This window comes from Ptychodera flava, chromosome 17 (assembly GCF_041260155.1).
Source record: "Ptychodera flava strain L36383 chromosome 17, AS_Pfla_20210202, whole genome shotgun sequence".
Taxonomy (NCBI): domain Eukaryota; kingdom Metazoa; phylum Hemichordata; class Enteropneusta; family Ptychoderidae; genus Ptychodera; species Ptychodera flava.
Genome location: NC_091944.1, coordinates 18,271,814 through 18,290,773, shown reverse-complemented (window position 1 = coordinate 18,290,773; position 18,960 = coordinate 18,271,814). Strand labels below are relative to the sequence as shown.

Genomic DNA, 18,960 nt, shown 5'->3' with positions numbered 1-18,960 from the left:
GCGTCTTTATCTCTGAAATGTAGAATTGGTAGATTTCTGTTTAGATACAGAACTACACCTCACAGTACAACAGGTGTAAGTCCAGCTGAGTTAATGTGCAAACGTCAGTTTCGTACTAGATTGCAATTGGTAAAACCCAGTCTTGCAAAGCGAGTAGAAAAGAAACAAATGCACAAAAAGAGCAGTTTGATCGTCATAGAAAACAAGAGAGATATTTTGAAATTGGTGATATTGTAAGAGTGAAAAACCCTAGAGCTGAGTCAAAACTTGATAAGTGGTTATTAGGCTCTGTAATTGAAGTCAAAGGACCTAGAAATTACATGGTCAAAATTGGGTCCACGACTAAAATGGTTCATGCAGATCATATGGTGAAAACCTATGAGGAAAGTGAACCAGAGTTCAAACAAACGAGTGTACCAATGGCTAGTGAATCAAAGGTGTACGTAAGGGATTTCAGTCCACAGTCAGTAAAAGAAATGCCTAGAGCAAATCCGACTGAAATACCAAATGTAGTAAAACCTAAAGAAAATACTGCAGTTATAGTTAATGGTACCAGTAAATCTGACAAAGTAACACCAAGTCAGGAGACGTCAGTAAAACCAAGTGTAATTACTGAACCAGTTAGAAGATCAAATAGAGTTAGAAAACCAGTAGTGAAATTAGATCTGTAGATTTTGCAATGTAGTTTATTTGTAGAAATCAGGCATGTAACACTTTTCTTTTAAAAGGGGAAGCAGTGTAATATATGCTAATATATTCATGTAGTGACGTATTATTGTAGTGCGCATGTGCAGAATAAAGTATGACTCTCCTCATGCTTGAGACTAGTGAACAACGGCCTCCGTGTCTCTCTATACAATACATAGTACATATACTACAGGTACTGTACATATTGCCGGAAGATATGCGATAGAATTTTGCGTTTCACGTCGTTCAATCATTCAGATGGAAATGCCGCCCTTCTCCAAACTTTGAAAAAAACAGGGTGAAAGACTTTGGAATGCTACACTACAGTTTTCGAGAACTCATGGACCGTGGTTTTATTCAACAATCGAGAGGGCTAGGGTGAGTCGAACTTTTTCCTATGTCCATGTAGCACTTGTGCAAAAATATGCGAATCCACAGGCCTTTGGCGAATCAATAAATGCGTTTTTCACCAAGCTGAAAGGTTGAAAGATGCGTCTGTCACTTTGGGACCAGCTAGATAAATGCAGTCAAACCAGGCTGGGCACAAAAATTTGCCATAATATGACTTTGTTCTGGAAATTACGAAGACAACCGGCCGTGCGGTGGAACTTTGCAACAAAGTTTCAATATCTGAACTGGCATACTTGAATGACACTGACAGACACAGGAAACGATGGCCAATAAAAACGCATTCTCGTAGCATTTTGATAATAATGTATCAATCACAATGACACAGAAATTATGCCTCCTCCTGACAGAAGGGCCATGGCCTATTTGTAGCCCTGCTACACTATGTCTTAGTGCTGAAAAGGCCATGTTGTTGTCAGGTTGTCATGGCGACTTTTAAAATTTGCATACAACTCTGAGGGTTGAACGGGTTGTTAATGGGTCACAAAACTTTTGAGTCCCACTGTCGTCCATTATACCTGTTTCCTTGGGTATTAAAGGTGTGCAAGTATACACATCAAAAGACTAGAAAATTCACTTCATAGGCAGAATCTTGAAAAATAGCCTTTTTTTGTCTGGTTAACGAAAAAAATACCCCTGATCTAAAATATGCATGGGCTACAATCCACTGTCACGGGCTACCAACTTCAGAAAATGGTAGCCCAAGTGGACTACCAGGGAAAAAAGTTAATTTCGAGCCCTGGGCAGTATTAAACATGAAACATTTAACTTGTAATATTTCCCCCTTGTCTTGGCCTGCTTGGTTTAAAAAAATGTTTAAAGGTATACAGGCACCATGTTCAAATTTAGCCGTTGCTACCATGGAAAGGGGAGATCTAGCTAATCATAAAGTTTATGGCCAGGCCAGGTCACACAAAAAATAATGCATCACTACATGGTCATAATTTTACTTTAGTTAAACAATCAGAAATAATTTGTCTTCATTATTCTTCCTGGAATGAGGCAAAGAAATCAAAATAAATTATTATAACATGAATATAAATACGTTGTTCATTATAATATATAAAATAAATAAGCACCAGTGAATTATGTTTTAAATAAAAAAACTGTGCGCTACTGTAACTGCCTGTGATAAATAATGGTACACTGGGTGATAAGGGAAATTGGGTTCATAAAATTAATTGAGATACTAGTAGAATTAATTTTAAGCACATAAAATTAATTTGAAGGCATAAACATAATTCGATGCATAATGAGTTAGTACTGTACTATATAACACTTAGCCTATTTGGGATGACTGCATTAAACAAAATAAAAAATACTTCAAAAATTATTTCTGGTCTATATAAAATTAATTCTAACACACTAAAATTAACGGAAAATATAATTTTGACCAGAATGGCCCCAATATACATTATGTTTACTATTCATCCTAGAATGAAGGCAAAGAAATTACAATTATTATTATAGAACAATTTCTTAGTTGTTACTTAGAAATCCATTAAATAAATAAAAAACAGTGAATTATGTTTTAGCATAGATCCTCTCGAGGGTCTATGGTTTTAAAAAAAAACTGTGGTTCCTAAATGGTTACCAAGGCAACATAAACAAAATGAACATGGAGTTCATGCTGTGATAAATACACTAGGAGAGCATTTGCGTAGTAACTGGGATTACTTTTAATGGAATTTGAAAAAACTTTGAAATTCTAAAATGCAAAAAGGTTACTATGAAAACACAGGGCAGTAAAATGGATATCATTTTTGTCTTCTAACCCAAAATAACCCTTTGGTATAATATTTCTGTTGATTACTGGATTTTTACACTGGATATTTGGTCTTTCTAACCCAAAATATCACTTTGATATACACATTCTGTTGATTACTGGATTTTAGGTGAAATCTTTGAAGAAACTGGTAATTTTTACTCCTGAATGGTTGCCATGGAAACATCTCACATTAAAATGAGTGTGATATTTTTTGGTGTGCAAACCAGAAAAACCCTTATGATCAATATTTACATCAATCGATCGTTCCTTAATAGGATTAGGGAAAAAGTAACATTTTCAATCCCAAAATAGTTACCATGGCAACTCGAAACATTAAAATAATTCTGGTTTTTGTGTTCTCTGACCCGAACTCCCCCACTAGATAATTTTCATATAAAATCAAAGTAACTTTTCATGGGATATTAGAAAAACTGAAATTTTCAACCCCTAAAATGGTTACCATGGAAACATGGGGCAGTGAAATCGATATCATATTTGGTCTTTTTGACCCAAAATACCCTTATGGTGAAAATTTCACGGAAATTGAACCTATTATTATTCGCGTTATTATTTCTATATAATACTTATATTAATTATTATTACAAGTTTAGGGGCTATAAGTATTATATAGAAATCTAATAACAGTTCATTGAAGCTGTGTGGGAATTCTGAAAAAGAGGTGTTGTATATTTTAATTTTGTCAATAGGGGTGACTTCCAATTGTTTTACGTGCAGCGCAGAATTATGCATCATACTGTACGGAGAGAGGGGGATATCATTAAGCCAAGGGGTAATTAAAAGCTTGTCGGAAAAGTGACACCAAGCAGTTTACGCGATACCAGCAGGCCTAGACTTTTAACTTTTGTGCGAACTTTACGGATACACGTTCAATCGGTTCAATTTAATTTTGTTTTTAGTTTTCTTCCATCAAAAGTCACGACTATGAAAAAGATTTCCAATATAAATTAAAAATCTCTCTCTCTCTCTCTCTCTCTCTCCTCTCTCTCTCTCTCTCTCTGCAGTGAAATTGCTATGCTGCGACCACCGAACGAATATTTTCCATACAGTAGGGGTAATATTAAAAGTTCATTTTATAAATCTAACTTAATTGCTTAAGTTAGGTCTCAGAACCCCCCACCCCCAACCCCAACTCTAATAACTGACCTAAAATTGAAAAACATCTCAGACACGTATCCTGTACTAATTCTTTCATAAACGTACCAATGTACAATGGATTCATTCTGATGTATAATTTAAAACTTATTCAGACTTACTTCGTAAGCATCATATTGGCATTGCAGAATAAACATTTTTTCTGCATTTCGCATGTTTCGCCCTGGCAGTGTAGTCTGGCAGAAACCCTGCGATTCGCGTTCTTCTCTGTCGGAACACGCGCGCGCCCTTCAGAGACGCGACGCGAATCCCAGAGCATGCGCAATTGAGAGTGCGTGGCGTGACAGTAGAACGTCTCCGATCTCGCGCTATCGTGTCGTTGTGAGATTTAAAAAGGATGGAATGTTGACAGAAACTGGAATTACTGCAGAGAATACTTTTCAGGATATCACATGTGAGTGTCTAAGGTACCAAGTAGGACGTTTAGGAAATCCTTTCAGAAGTTCACGCCGCCTGTGGCCATTTTGTGGAGTATAAGCTTACGTAACTCAGCAGCGTATACAGTATTTCTACTGACAGTACTGTACATATTGCCGGAACATATGCGATAGAATTTTGCGTTTCACGTCGTTCAATCATTCAGATGGAAATGCCGCCCTTCTCTAAACTTTGAAAAAAACAGGGTGACAGACTTTGGAATGCTAACTCTGTATAACAATGACGTAATTTAATGAGAAGATATTTGTATTCGAGCACGGCTACACTACAGTTTTTGATTCGAGAACTCTCATCATGGACCGTGGTTGTATTCAACAATCGAGAGGGCTAGGGTGAGTCGAACTTTTTCCTATGTCCATGTAGCACTTGTGCAAAAATATGCGAATCCACAGGCCTTTGGCGAATCAATAAATGCGTTTTTCACCAAGCTGAAAGGTTGAAAGATGCGTCCGTCACTTTGGGACGAGCTAGATAAATGCAGTCAAACCCAGCTGGGCACAGAAATTTGCCATAATATGACTTTGTTCTGGAAATTACGAAGACAACCGGCCGTGCGGTGGAACTTTGCAACAAAGTTTCAATATCTGAACTGGCATACTTGAATGACAGACACAGGAAACGATGGCCAATAAAAACGCATTCTCGTCGCATTTTGATAATAATGTATCAATCACAATGACACAGAAATTATGCCTCCTCCCGACAGAAGGGCCATGGCCTATTTTTAGCCCTGCTACACTGTCTTAGTGCTGAAAAGGCCATGTTGTTGTCAGGTCGTCATGGCGACTTTTAAAATTGATACAACTCTGAGGGTTAAACGGGTTGATAATAGGAAAAAAACTTTTGAGTCCCACTGTCGTCCATTATACCTGTTTCCTTGGGTATTAAAGGTGTGCAAGTATACACATCAAAAGACTAGAAAATTCACTTCATAGGCAGAATCTTGTAAAATAGCCTTTTCTTCTCTGGTTAACGAAAAAAAATAATCATTAATTAATTATTAATATTATAAATTAAATTAATTAATTTGAGATACTAGTAGAATTAATTTTAGCACATAAATTAATTTGAAGGCATAAACATAATTCGATGCATAATGAGTTAGTACTGTACTATATAACACTTATTTGGGATGACTGCATGAAACAAAATTAAAAATACTTCAAAAATTATTTCTGGTCTATATAAAATTAATTCTAACACACTTAAATTAACGGAAAACATAATTTTGACCAGAATGGCCCCAATATACATTATGTTTACTATTCATCCAAGAATGAAGGCAAAGAAATTACAATTATTTTTATTATAGAACAAATTTCTAAGTTGTTACTTAGACATCCATAAAATAAATAAAAAACAGTGAATTATGTTTTTAGCATAGACCCTCTCGAGGGTCTATGGTTTTCAATAAAAAACTGTGGTTACCAAAATTTTTTACCAAGGCAACATAAAACAAAAAATAACATGGAGTTCATGCTGTAATAAATACTCTTAAGAGAGCATTTGCATAGTAACTGGGATTACTTTTAATGGAAGTTGGAAAAAAATTGAAATTTTAAAATGCAAATAGGTTACTATGGAAACAGGGCAGTAAAAATGGATATCATATTTTGTCTTTCTAACCCAAAATAACCCTTTGGTATAATATTTCTGTTGATTACTGGATTATTACACTGGATATTTGTTCTTTCTAACCCAAAATATCCCTTTGATATATCACGTTCTATTGATTACTGGATTTTAGGTGAAATCTTTAAAAACTGGTAATTTTTACTCCTGAATGGTTGCCATGGAAACATCTCACATTACAATGAGTGTGATATTTTTGGTGTGCTAACCAGACAAACCCTTATGATCAAATTTTTACATCAATCAATCGTTCTTTAATAGGAATTAAGGAAAAAGTAACATTTTCAATCCCAAAATAGTTACCATGGCAACTCGAAACATTAAAATAAGTCTGTTTTTGTGTTCTCTGACCCGAACTCCCCCACTAGATAATTTTCATATCAATCAAAGTAACTTTTCATGGGATATTAGAAAAACTGAAATTTTCAACCCCTAAAATGGTTACCATGGAAACATGGGGCAGTGAAATCGATATCATATTTGGTCTTTTCGACCCAAAATACCCTTATGGTGAAAATTTCACGGAAATTGAACCTATTATTATTCGCGTTATTATTTCTATATAATACTTATATTAATTATTATTATTATTATTACAAGTTTAGGGGCTATAAGTATTATATAGAAATCTAAAAACAGTTCATTGAAGCTGTGGGACTTCTGAAAAAAAAAAGTGTTGTTACTCCTGAATGGTTGCCATGGAAATATCTCACATTAAAATGAGTGATTTTTTTGGTGTGCTAACCAGAAAACCCCTTATTATCAATTTTTTACATCAATTAATAATTCTTTAATAGGAATTAGGGAAAAAGTAACATTTTCAATCCCAAAATAGTTACTACGGCAACTCGAAACATTAAAATAAGTCTGGCATTTGTGTTCTCTGACCCGAACTTCCCCACTAGATAATTTTCATATCAATCATGGGATATTAGATAAACTGAAATTTTCAACACCTAAAATGGTTACCATGGAAACATGGGGCAGTAAAATCGATATCATATTTGGTCTTTTAGACCCAAAATACCCTTATGGTGAAATTTTCACGGAAATTGAACCTATAATTATTCGTGTTATTATTTCTATATAATACTTTATTAATTATTATTATTATTATTAGACAAATGTCGGTTGATAATTCGAATGAAAAACAAGAAGATATTAATAAGCAGATATAAACAGAAAATGCTCACGTGTTTCATTATATGTTGCAGTTGTGTGTAAATTTAAACTTTTGCCACATGTTTGCAACTTAATTGAAACTGTTACGATCAACATCATGAACAATATTCACAACAGATTAATTCTTAAGGTCATAACTTACATAATTAACTGAAATAAAAAATATGACATTTCTTTTACTACTGTCATTGTATCACCACTTTATATAGCAAGTGTAATTTCCTTTGGTCAAGTCCGTCAAGCTATATATTCCAAACTGTATAAGCTTATTAGCTATGCAAATTATAAATTAGCTGACATGAAAATGCAAAATGACTTTCAATATTGTTTTAAACCTGGTATCATCAATATACATAGCGTAATTCGCCAACTTTGATCAAGTAAATCAAGGTATATATCCCTAATTAGGAACATTCATTAAATATGCAAATTGGGAAACGGCTGGAGTAAAAATGCTAAATGACTTTGAATAATGTTGTATGGAATTTTCTTCAATGTACATAGCAAGTTTCATAAACTTTGGTCAAGTCAATTCAGATATATATCCCTAAAAATTATGAGTTGGCTGAAGTAAGGTGCTTGATGACTTTTAATAATGTTAAATCATAGTATCTTCAAAACACATACAAAGTGTCGTTAATTTGATCAAGTCAATTCAGATATATCACTAATTAAAAAGGGTTTATAAATATGCAAATTAGCAATTATCTTTCATGTCACTCCTTTATACCTTTTACAGCATATATCCTGGTGTGATCAACATTTGTACAAAATCTCAACAAATTATGTGTAGTCGTGCTCAATGTATATCCGTTTTTCTAAAATCTTTAATTATGCAAATGAGCAAAAAGTATTCAAGCCACACCCACCAAAAACTAACCAGTTCTTGCCATTTGCAAACTGAACCTACCAAATTGATTCTGATCTGATAAGCCATTTCTGAGATATCGGGCCAACAGACAAACAGACAGACATACAGGCAGACAGACACACCGGCGGACAAACAAACAGACAGACAGACATCGCTGCAACATTAGCTCACGTGTGTGAACACTTGAGCTAAAATGGGAGATGTGATACTATTATGGAAATATTATTTGAAGAAAATTATGGTCTGTCTAATTCACCCCATAGCAACCGACCATACTCGAAGTACTTTGTGGCATTGTACGAATTATGGTCACTCTGATCGGCTGGTCGATGATCTTAAAGTGCTACTTAGATGTCTTTTGAGTGGCTAGGGTATGATATCAGGGGAACCATAATAAATGTAGCGACACATTTCGCCCACTGTATTGTTCAGCCCTTTTATGTTTTCTCGAGTGAACTCAAAATCCTTAGAACCGTTATTGTAAAATTCCCGAAACCAGACATGAATGGTGAAGTGTTCCGATATCCAGTCGTATTTCTCAAGGAATAACTTCCGCCATGCTGTATAGGGTGGCCGAACCATGCTATCAGGTTCTATGTGTAACAGATCCAAGTGTTTTACCGCCACCTTGTGCTGACCGTGAACAGACGTACAGGCCCAGCATTTACTGTTATACGATTTGTAGCTTTCGTAGTATAGTTTGAGAAATTTCGACGAATTGTTCGCCAGTATGATACCATTATTCAAGATGGTCCCGGCGGGTCGACCAACAACGTAGTCATAGTAACGGAGTGGTTCCAATGGCGCTAAAACGAAAATATCAGTGTCGAAATAAATCCCGCCATGCTCTATCAAAACTTGTAGTCTCGCCACATCGGCTGCGTGTTCCGGCCATTTTTGGTTTAGCTTTCTGCCGAAGACAACCGTAGGTGGCCTCCTTGGTACAACTTGCAATATCTGTATGAGTTCTACAGCTTCATCCCACCATTCCCCAGTGGGTTCGCAGTCTGTATGGAAAAATATTTTGTCAGCTTTCATGATCCTGTCAACACTCAACATGCTGACAAGGTTTTCAAATTTGAAGAGGTGGCAAGAAAACCAAATAAAATGTGCGATATTTGGCACTACAAGGTGATCGTGCGGCTCCAAGAATCCAAATCGACTTCCTTGTTTTGTAGATGCTCCAACCACAGCATGTGTCTCAAAATTTAATGGTTCTCTGTAGGAGACGTTCACTTTTCCACCAAGGTCCTTGTCAACATACCTTTGTTCTAAGATTGCGGACTTTTCCATGTGTTCGTCCAACACCAAGTCGATTTTTCTTGTCTCTGAGCGAGACACACTTAACGGGACTGTCGCCTCTACTACTGATGTGTTTACTATTTCTTCCAAATGTTTCAGATTTGATGGTGTAATTGATTTTACACTGTTGTTCCTCTCTTCAACGTCTAGGTGAAAGACAGTCATCCCGGCAGATTTGAACTATATAGAGAGAAAGCACATGAGAGTTACTGCATATAATTAAGTTTTAATCTTCCATCGACTGTCAAGTTTGAAAAGCTTGGATTTAAGCATGCATATCGTTAATTTTTGTAAATTAAAATTGTTCAAAATTGTTTAGCCTAGCATCTTATTTATCCCTTTCCAGCGCTGTTAGGTGATATTGTATGTGCCTGAAGTCGTACGGCGGAAGGGCCAATCCCTTGCAGAGAGAGTGGTGCTTCCCCAGTGCAGCCTTTGCTTGTCAATGAGAGTTGTTGTCCTGTGCGACAATTATGATCATGTAAAAGTAGGGAATTATCTATAACTTTTGAAAGGTAAATTATGAGAGGTCATCATTCAGAGTTTGCAATTAGTGTAGACACTGTCAGAGCCCCTGGCTGGCTACGCACTATTTTTGGGGCGGCCTGGCTCAGTCGGGGCTCGGTACGAGCTAACTCACTGAGCTCGGATACATCAACCACGTCGTGTAGCCAGTGAGGGCGCTGTTAGAGAGTCTGTAAATGTGATAACTTGGACCTCAGAGAAGACAAGGTACAAAAACAGACTCTTCAGAACGTTTTCTTCATTCGATTTTTCTTTAATCTGATACTTGGTTTATAATTAACAAAGGTTGAAGTTGCCACTGTCTCATTGCAAAACAACGTCATTTACATATTTCTATATGTCTTTATTTATACCTTTTTTAGCATACCCGAGCACACGTCTTTTCCATATGTATACATGAAGGAAAGACTGAAAGAAAGAATGAATGAATAAACAAATGAATGAAAGTAAAAATTTTTAGACAAATACGTGTATTCTCTTAGTGATGGAAAAATAATCGCAATCATACCAATCCATAATCCAATAACACTAGGTCAGAATTTGTAAGACAATAGTTGTAAACAAAGACACAAAACAGCACAGAACAGACAGTAAATAGAGGGTACACAAACAAAGTCAAATTCATGAAAGAAAGATATATGGACCTCTGGCCAAAAGACCAGATTCTGGATGGAGTTGTACAAATTATCGTCACTCTGATCGGCTGGTCGATGGTCTTAAAGTGCTACCTGGATGTATTGTGAGTGGCTAGGGAATGATATCAGGGGCACCATAATAAATGTAACGACACATTTCTCCAACTGTAGTGTTCAGCCTTTTAATGTTTTCCCTTGTGAATTTAAAATCCCTATAACTGCTTTTGTAAAATTCCCGAAACCAGACGTGGATAGTAAAGTGTTCTGATCTCCAATCGTAGTTCTCAAGGAATAACTCCCGCCATGCTGTAAACGACGGTCGAATCATGCTATCAGGTTCTATGTGCAACAGATCGAAGTACTTGGTGGCGAGTTTATGATGACTACGCACCGATGTGCAACTCCAGCACCTGCTGCTGTACTCTTTGTAACTTTCATAATACAGTTTAAGAAATGTTGATGATTTCCTCGCAAGGATGACGCCATTGCTCAAAATGTCATTTGACTGCAGACCGACAACGTATTCATAGTAACGGAGTGGTTCCAAAGGCGCTAAAACGAAGACGTCGGTGTCAAAATAAACACCGCCATGCTCCATTAAAATTTGCAATCTCGCTACATCAGCTGCGTGTTCTGGCCATTCTGGATTGAGTGTTCTGCCGAACACTACCGTAGGTGGCGGCCTCCGTACAACTTGCAATGTCTGTATGAGTTCTACAGCTTCATCCCACCATTCCCCAGTGGGTTCGCAGTCTGTATGTAAAAATATTCTGTCAGCTTTCATGATCCTGTGAACACTCAACATGCTGACAAGGTTTTCAAATTTGAAAGGGTGACACGTGAACCAGATAAAATGTGCAATATTTGGCACGACGAACTGATCCTTAGGTTTCAAGAATCCGAACCGATTTCCTTGTTTCTCAGATGCTCCTTTCACTGTATGTTCCTCAAATGACACCCTTCCTGGAGATGAGTTATTTGTCTTGTCTATGGGAGCGATGTAATTATCCGCTCCTCTTTGCTTCAATATTTCGTGCTTTTCCACATTTTCGTTCAACCTGACGTCAACTTCGCTGGTTTGTGAATTTTCGGTGTCTTCTACATACTGTGCATTTGATTTAACACGGCTTTTCCTCCACTCGCCGTCTATGTTAAAGCCATTCCTCTCATGGGTAGAAGTGAACTGTCATGGAAAAGAAAGAGCACATACTTTTAAAGTCATATAAGTTTTAATCCTTTTTTGACGCTTTTAATGACAGGAGATATATAAATTTTGTTCAGTGAAGGTCGATTAATCTGTTTCGTCTGACAATATTCGATATGATGACATACTTTACGATGACTGTTACCATGAATCTGCACGACCTGGACCAGGAATACGTTCTCAAACTTTAGATATGTGTGACCGTAATAACAGCTCTGATAAATAGTTCTTATAATAGAATATTGACCGTTTCATATGAAACTAACATTTCACTTATTATGAATGCCATGGCCACAATATTTTAATCAGTTTTTAATATTTAACGGAAAACACTGTGCCGAATTTCACTTTGGTTTGATTAACAGCTCTAAGGATATCGATGGCGACCTATAGGCTCTTTCAGAAACTTTGGTATTGTATTAAGTCCTGGGCATGAACGTTGGATGTACAGCATACAAACAACAATAAATGATTACGAGCAAATCACTTCGTTCTTATCTAGAACCAACATAACGGACTTTGGCGTTCCAGACAAATATTCTGTGTATTATTCAAACAATAATACGCGTAATTCAATAAACCGGCTAGTAAGGGATTTGAGACAGCTTGAAGCACAGACCCCTATAAACAAAATGAAAAACACCGTTCTTTATATTGACTATTGATTGTATCTGTTGTGCTTTGAGCAACTGTAACGGACGTAACGCAATGAAGGTATATTTACCTGTGGTCTGCCGACCTTTGGCGTCGAAAACATTGACATCTGCGGTAGCAGATAAAGCGTAGTCATGGCTGAAAAATGCACCAAGAGAACGAACATGCACACATTCAGTCGCATTAACCATGTCCTTTCCGTCATCGATTTAGTGATCATGACGACGTTGAAAGAACCTGTAGCAGCTGTCATAAAGGCAGTGGTATATTCTCCCTCAGTCGGTCGTTCGCTCTATATGACGAGGAAGAAGAATTCGGGATGACAGAAAATGCCAGCAACAGACCGCTTCGTATCTATTTCTGCTCTGATATTTGTCGAGTCGACCTGCGCATCAGAGGTATGTATACTCTAAATATTAACCACGCAGGCGTCAGACGATAACATTAGGACTTGTAATCAAAGAAATATTTCGCCTGTTCTTCCCTTCCCCTTCAATGCCATGGCAAAAAAGTCTCTTTCATTTTAAAAGGACAAGTTATTACGCCAGTATGTAACAAGCGATGCTATTTCCGATAGTGTCAGCCATGACATATTGTTTTCGTTTTTACAATAATCATGTATTCTAGGCTTGCATGTCAGTGATTGGTGAACAAATAATACCCGACGAAATCTGTCATATTATCATATCTCTTGATCAGCCTCGTCAATAATGTCAGGACATGCTAGTTTACGTCATGTCAAAATAATTCGCAATGACATCCAATTTGCCCTGACAGACGCATGAATAAGGGAATAAATATCTTTTTTCGACGGTTGCTATACACCCATCCAACTTTGTCGATCCACAATGTAATACTACAGCCGATTTTGAACCAAATTGCGGCAAATTTTCAGCATGGCAACACACTTTTTCACTTTCATGAATGTCTTTTGTACATTTTGGTGCGCAATAAACTTTGGAGTTAATCTTTGTCCTCTCAGACTGGGTCGATAACTTCCGAACCTTTCGGAGTGATCATTATCCCAAACCGAGGGTGCTCGCGACGAGCAGACATGCATCAATATAATTCCGCACTATGGCAGGTGAGTGAGTCCAAAGCCATTGTTGGAACAGTCGGCAGTTTCAGAAACTTTCTTGGAAGGAATTTGTGAACAGTACTTTCTCCTCGGCGAGGGCATAGTCTTTGATGACCACAGAGTGGCGTCACCAGTCCTGCTTTGACATTATTGATAGTCATTAAGCATTTTTACTTCATCCAGCTCCTAATTTGCATATTTAATGAAGTTTTGAAATTAGGGATATATATTTGAATTTATATGACCAAAATTGATGAAGCTTGCTTTGTACATTAAAGATACTAGGTATTATGTAGGCTAACATTGAAAGGCATTAAGCATTTTTGCTTCAGCCAATTCCTAATTTGTGTATTTAATGAACTTTCCTAATTAGGGATATATACTTTGATTTATTTGATCAAAGTGGGCATAACATGCTATGTACATTGATGATTATACCAGGTTATACCAATATTGGAAGGCATTTCGCACTTAAGTTTTCATGTCAGCTAATTTACAGTTTGCATATATAATGAGCTTTCAAAGTTTGGAATATATAGTTTGAAGGTTGAAGGACTTGACCAAAGGCAATTACACTTGCTATATAAAGTGGTGATACAATGACAGCAGTCAAAGAAATTAATTATTTTTATTTCAGCTAATTACATATTTGAATACTTAATGACCGATAGAGTTAATCTGTCGTGAATATTGTTCATTATGTTGATCATAATACTTTCAATGAAGTTGCAAATATGTGGCAAAGGTTCAAATTTACACATAACTGCAATATATAATGAAACACGTGAGCATTTACAGTTCATATCTGGTTAAATAAAATAAACACTTACGTCGACGCTTTAAGGTAGCTTGATACGCATTGTTATGTTGTCCACTGATTGACGCAGTGGACTTAAGTACATGGTGCACATTAAATCCTCTACGACACGTCGAAGTTCTAGCATTTTGAAGTGCCGATTGAGAATTTTTACACAGACGAACTAAAAATCAATGGAATCAGAAAATGGCGAAGATAATCTAAATGTAGCCTATTTAATCAGAAAAAATGTTTTATCTATTTACGTCCCTTCATCATGGTCACGGGGTCAATCGTTCAATAGCGGAGAAAGGATCACCGCAAACTCCAGCAGTAAATTTTAAAGTTATTTTTCAGTTAAATAAGGTATTCTCTAAAGTTCACAGTTGTACCATTGTATTCTTGTGCATGCGTCACAGTTCAATACGCCAAATCGCTCTATTGCATAGACTGCAGCTTGGACGACCGTGAAACGGACTGACCTCGTGCAATATGAAACCATGACGACGCGTATGACAATGCATGACACTGTTTTATCTTTTGTCTGTATATTGTTTTAGACGCTTTTAGACAAAAAGTATATTTCTTATTCCTACTTGCTTTAATATAATAAATTGCAACAACATAAGGGAAAACTATTTCTCTATAGTGTATGAAAGCATCCGCCAAGTAGAATTCAATAATTGAATTCCATTACAAAAGCTTCCATGAGGTCCAAACTACAGTTTATATTCAGCCATGCACGGTGAAATTCTTCACTATGGCAAGCCAGACGTTGAAATATTCTAAAAACCTATTTTCTTTTTGTAAAAAACATTTTCCTTTTGTAAAAACCTATTCTCTTTTTGTAACAACCGTAAAATTGAGTAAAATAAACACGGACTTGCGAAGAAAGAACGTAAACTCAACTTGAAGAAGGTAAACGTGTTTTTGGAGAAGAAATACGTAACTTTAACCAATGCAAACAAAGGTTTTAGTAAATTTAACAAAGTTAGGTTAGCAAACATGAATTGAAATTATGCAAAAGATAATAGGTTTTTACAGAAAAAATAAAGTAGATTCTTACTAAAAGAAAATGTTTTTTACAAAATAAAAATAGGTTTTCACAAAAAGAAAATGATTTTTTGTAAAACAGAAAATAGGTTTTTCAAGAACATTGCATATTTTGGTAATTTTTTTTTCTATAAATGTTTGAACTTCTCTGGTTGCAAGCATACTTAAGGTTGTGCAAAGTTGATCAGTATTTCAGAATGTTTCAAGAAGTTAAACAACACAAATCGCTTTTCAAACCAAACAAAAATTTATAAAAAAAAAAAGCTGAAGATAGGGTGACTTAATCCCGATAAATGTCCGTTTTATTACTACATATACGTTTCGAGGAGAAGCCATTTACTATATTTTATACTTCAATTAAAATAGGATGGTGAGCTAACAGTTTGATTTCCATAAAAAAATCACGAGTACTGATTTTCGCGAAGGAATTAACCGGGTTTTGATTTTGCCCAGGTTTTATGTATCTACGATAAGGTCAGAGTCATTTTCAGAAAATTACATGAGCGAAAACCGTCAAATAAGTCCTGTACAGATGCCACAAGCAGATAATAGCACATATGAAATGTTTACAGGGATTGCACAGTGAGTTTTGAAATAACAATAGGCTATATATAGTTTATGTCAATATGTTTAATGTATACCTCAGCTCATTACCTACATGTCATACACTTTGAACCATATTGAGTTAATATTTGCCAGAATTTGGAGAGCCACTACCAAGCCCGTTATATCTAAGTTCTGGACGAAGACAACACAGTAGCCCTATTCTTGGTGTCGTTTTCAGTCGCTGTGCCAGACTAAAAGCCTTTCTGTTACCCAAGTTTAAACGCGGAATATTTAACCACGCGCAGTTGGTATATTTGTCGAAAACACGGACTTTACAACGGACATTGAAGCTCACTGCATGCAGATCTCAGCCGGAAAGGTACTGAAATTTTATAAAAAGATACCACGGTTATCAAATTTCGTCTACGATCCTACTGTCTGTACATTGTCGCTAAACAATATGCTCGAATAGTGATAAATTCATTTACTTGCTATGCGTACACCTGTTGTGTTCACTGTGTCTCAAATAGAAGCCATGCGTAACATATGTACACAATGGCGATATGGTCTCTGTTCAAATCATTTTTGGCCCCAGTTTTTTCGCTATCTAACCATGGCTGAGGATCTTGCTTTATCGCCCAGTGTCTTGTAACTTTTAGCATGAGTTTTACTACAAAGTCATACATGTTGTTCGGTCTTTGCACAACTTGAAACACTTCTCATAATAGTGGTTGCTAGCTCACCTTTGGCATCCGAAAGTCACGACGGTCCAACATCCTGTATGTCAGGAACAGAACCAAAACAAGAACCAACGAGATACCCCACAGCCATGCTCGAGCTCTTGGGCCCACCAACATATTTATAGCATAACAATTTGAGGCAATATCATCTGTGTAATATCAGTCATGAGATTTTAAATCATCTAACTTCTTCTGCCCACTGACAACTTGATAGCCGGCACGCATGCGCTGGTCGGTGTCAATCACCAGAATTATTAGCCCTCATTTCCGTGTAATAAGAATGCCTTTCCGTTTGTTGTCCAACTCCAATATTCCGACCACATGATATCACAAAGTGATATCACAAGGCGACCACGTTGCAGACGTTGCGTAAGTTGATAATCTATGGTTAAGGATTCTTTTTGGTCGTCACAGTAGACAGCCGGATAGCTGTCGAAAATTATCGTCATGCAAAAACTGGGATAATATTTAACTTCACAGACGAAGACAGGTTAATTGTGCGAGTCAATAGTTCATGGTTCGCTGTAAATGTATTAACAGGATCTTCACAGAAAACCGAGATAAAAAACCCCAGTCTGGTTCAAGAATTTTCTGCATCTGCCATGTTTTCTCGGATACTTGTTAGAAGATCCAACAGAATTGTAATAATATTCAGTTAAATATATTTGAGTTTTCAAAATATTGAAGAAATAAGGTGCAATTGATTGCTTACGAAACTATGGTTTTATTTATGAGCTATTCAACAATAAACTCGAGCATGTTTGTTTTCGTTACCTACATACAAATACGTACGTATGTGTGTATGCATGTTGGCAGGTCTAGGTAGGTAGGTAGTTACTGACAATTCAAATTAAAAATGGCCGCCATCCCCGTATTAAACGGGGTAGGTTAAAGTTTTTAAGCATTCCGATTTATTCACAGAAATAATCCGATGAAAACTTAAATTTAGTCGATGAGTTTCAAAATGAGCCCCTACAATGGTCGATGACCCTAAAAACAATATACACGTTTCAGAGTAGGAATATTTGTACCCTATGGAGCATTCTATACCTAGCCCAGTACAATGCAGATATGAAAACCGAAACAGTACTTTGTTACAAATTATGACTTACATGCCCATTGCCTCGGTTTATGATTAAGAGGAAATGTGAAGTTTCATATCCACATCTATGTTAAAAATAGCTGCACTAATAGGATGAGGCCAAGCAAACCTCTCCGTGAAAACTAGATTGTAAATTATGTAAATAACCTTCCATCGGAGAATTCACAATCTTCTCACAATATCTACGATAGAATTATTCGTTCTTCTTTTAGAGGGCGCTCTGTCAAGGCATTAGCATTCGCAACAGTGATAGACAGTCCGACCTGATTACAAATTTGCAAAAGAATGTTTTCAGAACAAAGTCTCTTTTATACTGGCATCTCGATGGAAACCCTCAGCTTTAACTTTTGGCATTATTTTCATGATTTCATATTTAAATTAAAATTAGTTCATAGAAATGTTCTTGTTCCCAGATGTTTATTCAAATATGATTATCCACTGAGTGGGACTGCATGGGGAGGTTTCAGTAAGACAAGTAATAAACGGGTGCCGTACCAAAATATGGCCGTCTCCATACAACATCATGAAAAGCAGCGTAAATGGTGCATGCATGTACATACTAATATTTGAATCTAATCAAATACAACATGGTGCAACCCAATGAAAGGACGGGAAAGGGATTCACTCCACTTTGACAAAAATTCTCCGCTTTTCACATGGCCTGGCAAGATTTTGAAAATGGTGGGAAATTTAAAAGGAACAAAACCTTTTTAATTTCTGGCCTATTCTGCCACAAGCAAATTATGTTGAGGCATAGTTAATTACTATATCGTCCAATTTGTAGATTGCAATGAATATCTGATGAAATTGGAGGTACCTTGAGGTTAGACAAATTTCTCAGAGTTGCAGCTCATGGGCCTTTAAGTTTACAGATAGTGGTAGTCAGCTGAGGTATTACATTTCGTCCAGGTCAAGGGCTTTATCTGAATGTTGAAGAGGTATGTATTAATTTAATCTGAACTTGATTAAGGTGATATGTACCTCCAAACATAAGGTTTTAACCCTTGGTCAAACTTTCCTCGAGACAAATTTAAACCGTTATCTTTCATGATTGAGAAAAAAGTTCATCTCACAAAGTTTGGGATTACAGCATTAAATCATCTAACCTTGATCGATATTTGAAATTCAAATTAGCCTCTATACGCCTGTAAATCTGTGGGGAAAAA

The 18,960-nt window shown here is 36.4% G+C and overlaps 1 protein-coding gene across 3 annotated transcripts; it reads right to left on the bottom strand.

Annotated features, from left to right (window-relative positions):
- Nucleotides 1–6,471: 6,471 nt before the first annotated feature.
- LOC139115670 (uncharacterized) lies at nt 6,472–17,096 on the bottom strand. Of its 3 annotated transcripts, XM_070677963.1 has the most exons (3): nt 12,550–13,145; nt 10,340–11,804; nt 6,472–9,641 (listed from the first exon to the last, which is right to left on the bottom strand). In XM_070677963.1, the coding sequence occupies exons 2-3, from the start codon at nt 10,490–10,492 to the stop codon at nt 8,526–8,528; spliced, it is 1,269 nt and encodes a 422-aa protein (XP_070534064.1). In that variant the 5' UTR covers nt 10,493–11,804; nt 12,550–13,145; the 3' UTR covers nt 6,472–8,525. The 3 variants fall into 3 exon arrangements, with proteins under 3 accessions (XP_070534064.1, XP_070534066.1, XP_070534065.1); XM_070677965.1 differs by lacking the exons at nt 10,340–11,804; nt 12,550–13,145 and adding an exon at nt 16,696–17,096; XM_070677964.1 differs by lacking the exon at nt 6,472–9,641 and having other exon boundaries at nt 10,219–11,804.
- Between the last annotated feature and the right edge of the window lie 1,864 nt (nt 17,097–18,960).

What these genes read in the sequence shown, in the direction of transcription:
- LOC139115670 (XM_070677963.1), bottom strand. Translation starts at nt 10,492, where the DNA reads ATGATTGCGATTATTTTTCCATCACTAAGAGAATACACGTATTTGTCT. An exon ending in GCTCGGGTATGCTAAAAAAG is followed by an intron (nt 9,642 to 10,339) that starts GTATAAATAAAG and finishes CTCTCTATATAG; the next exon opens with TTCAAATCTGCCGGGATGAC.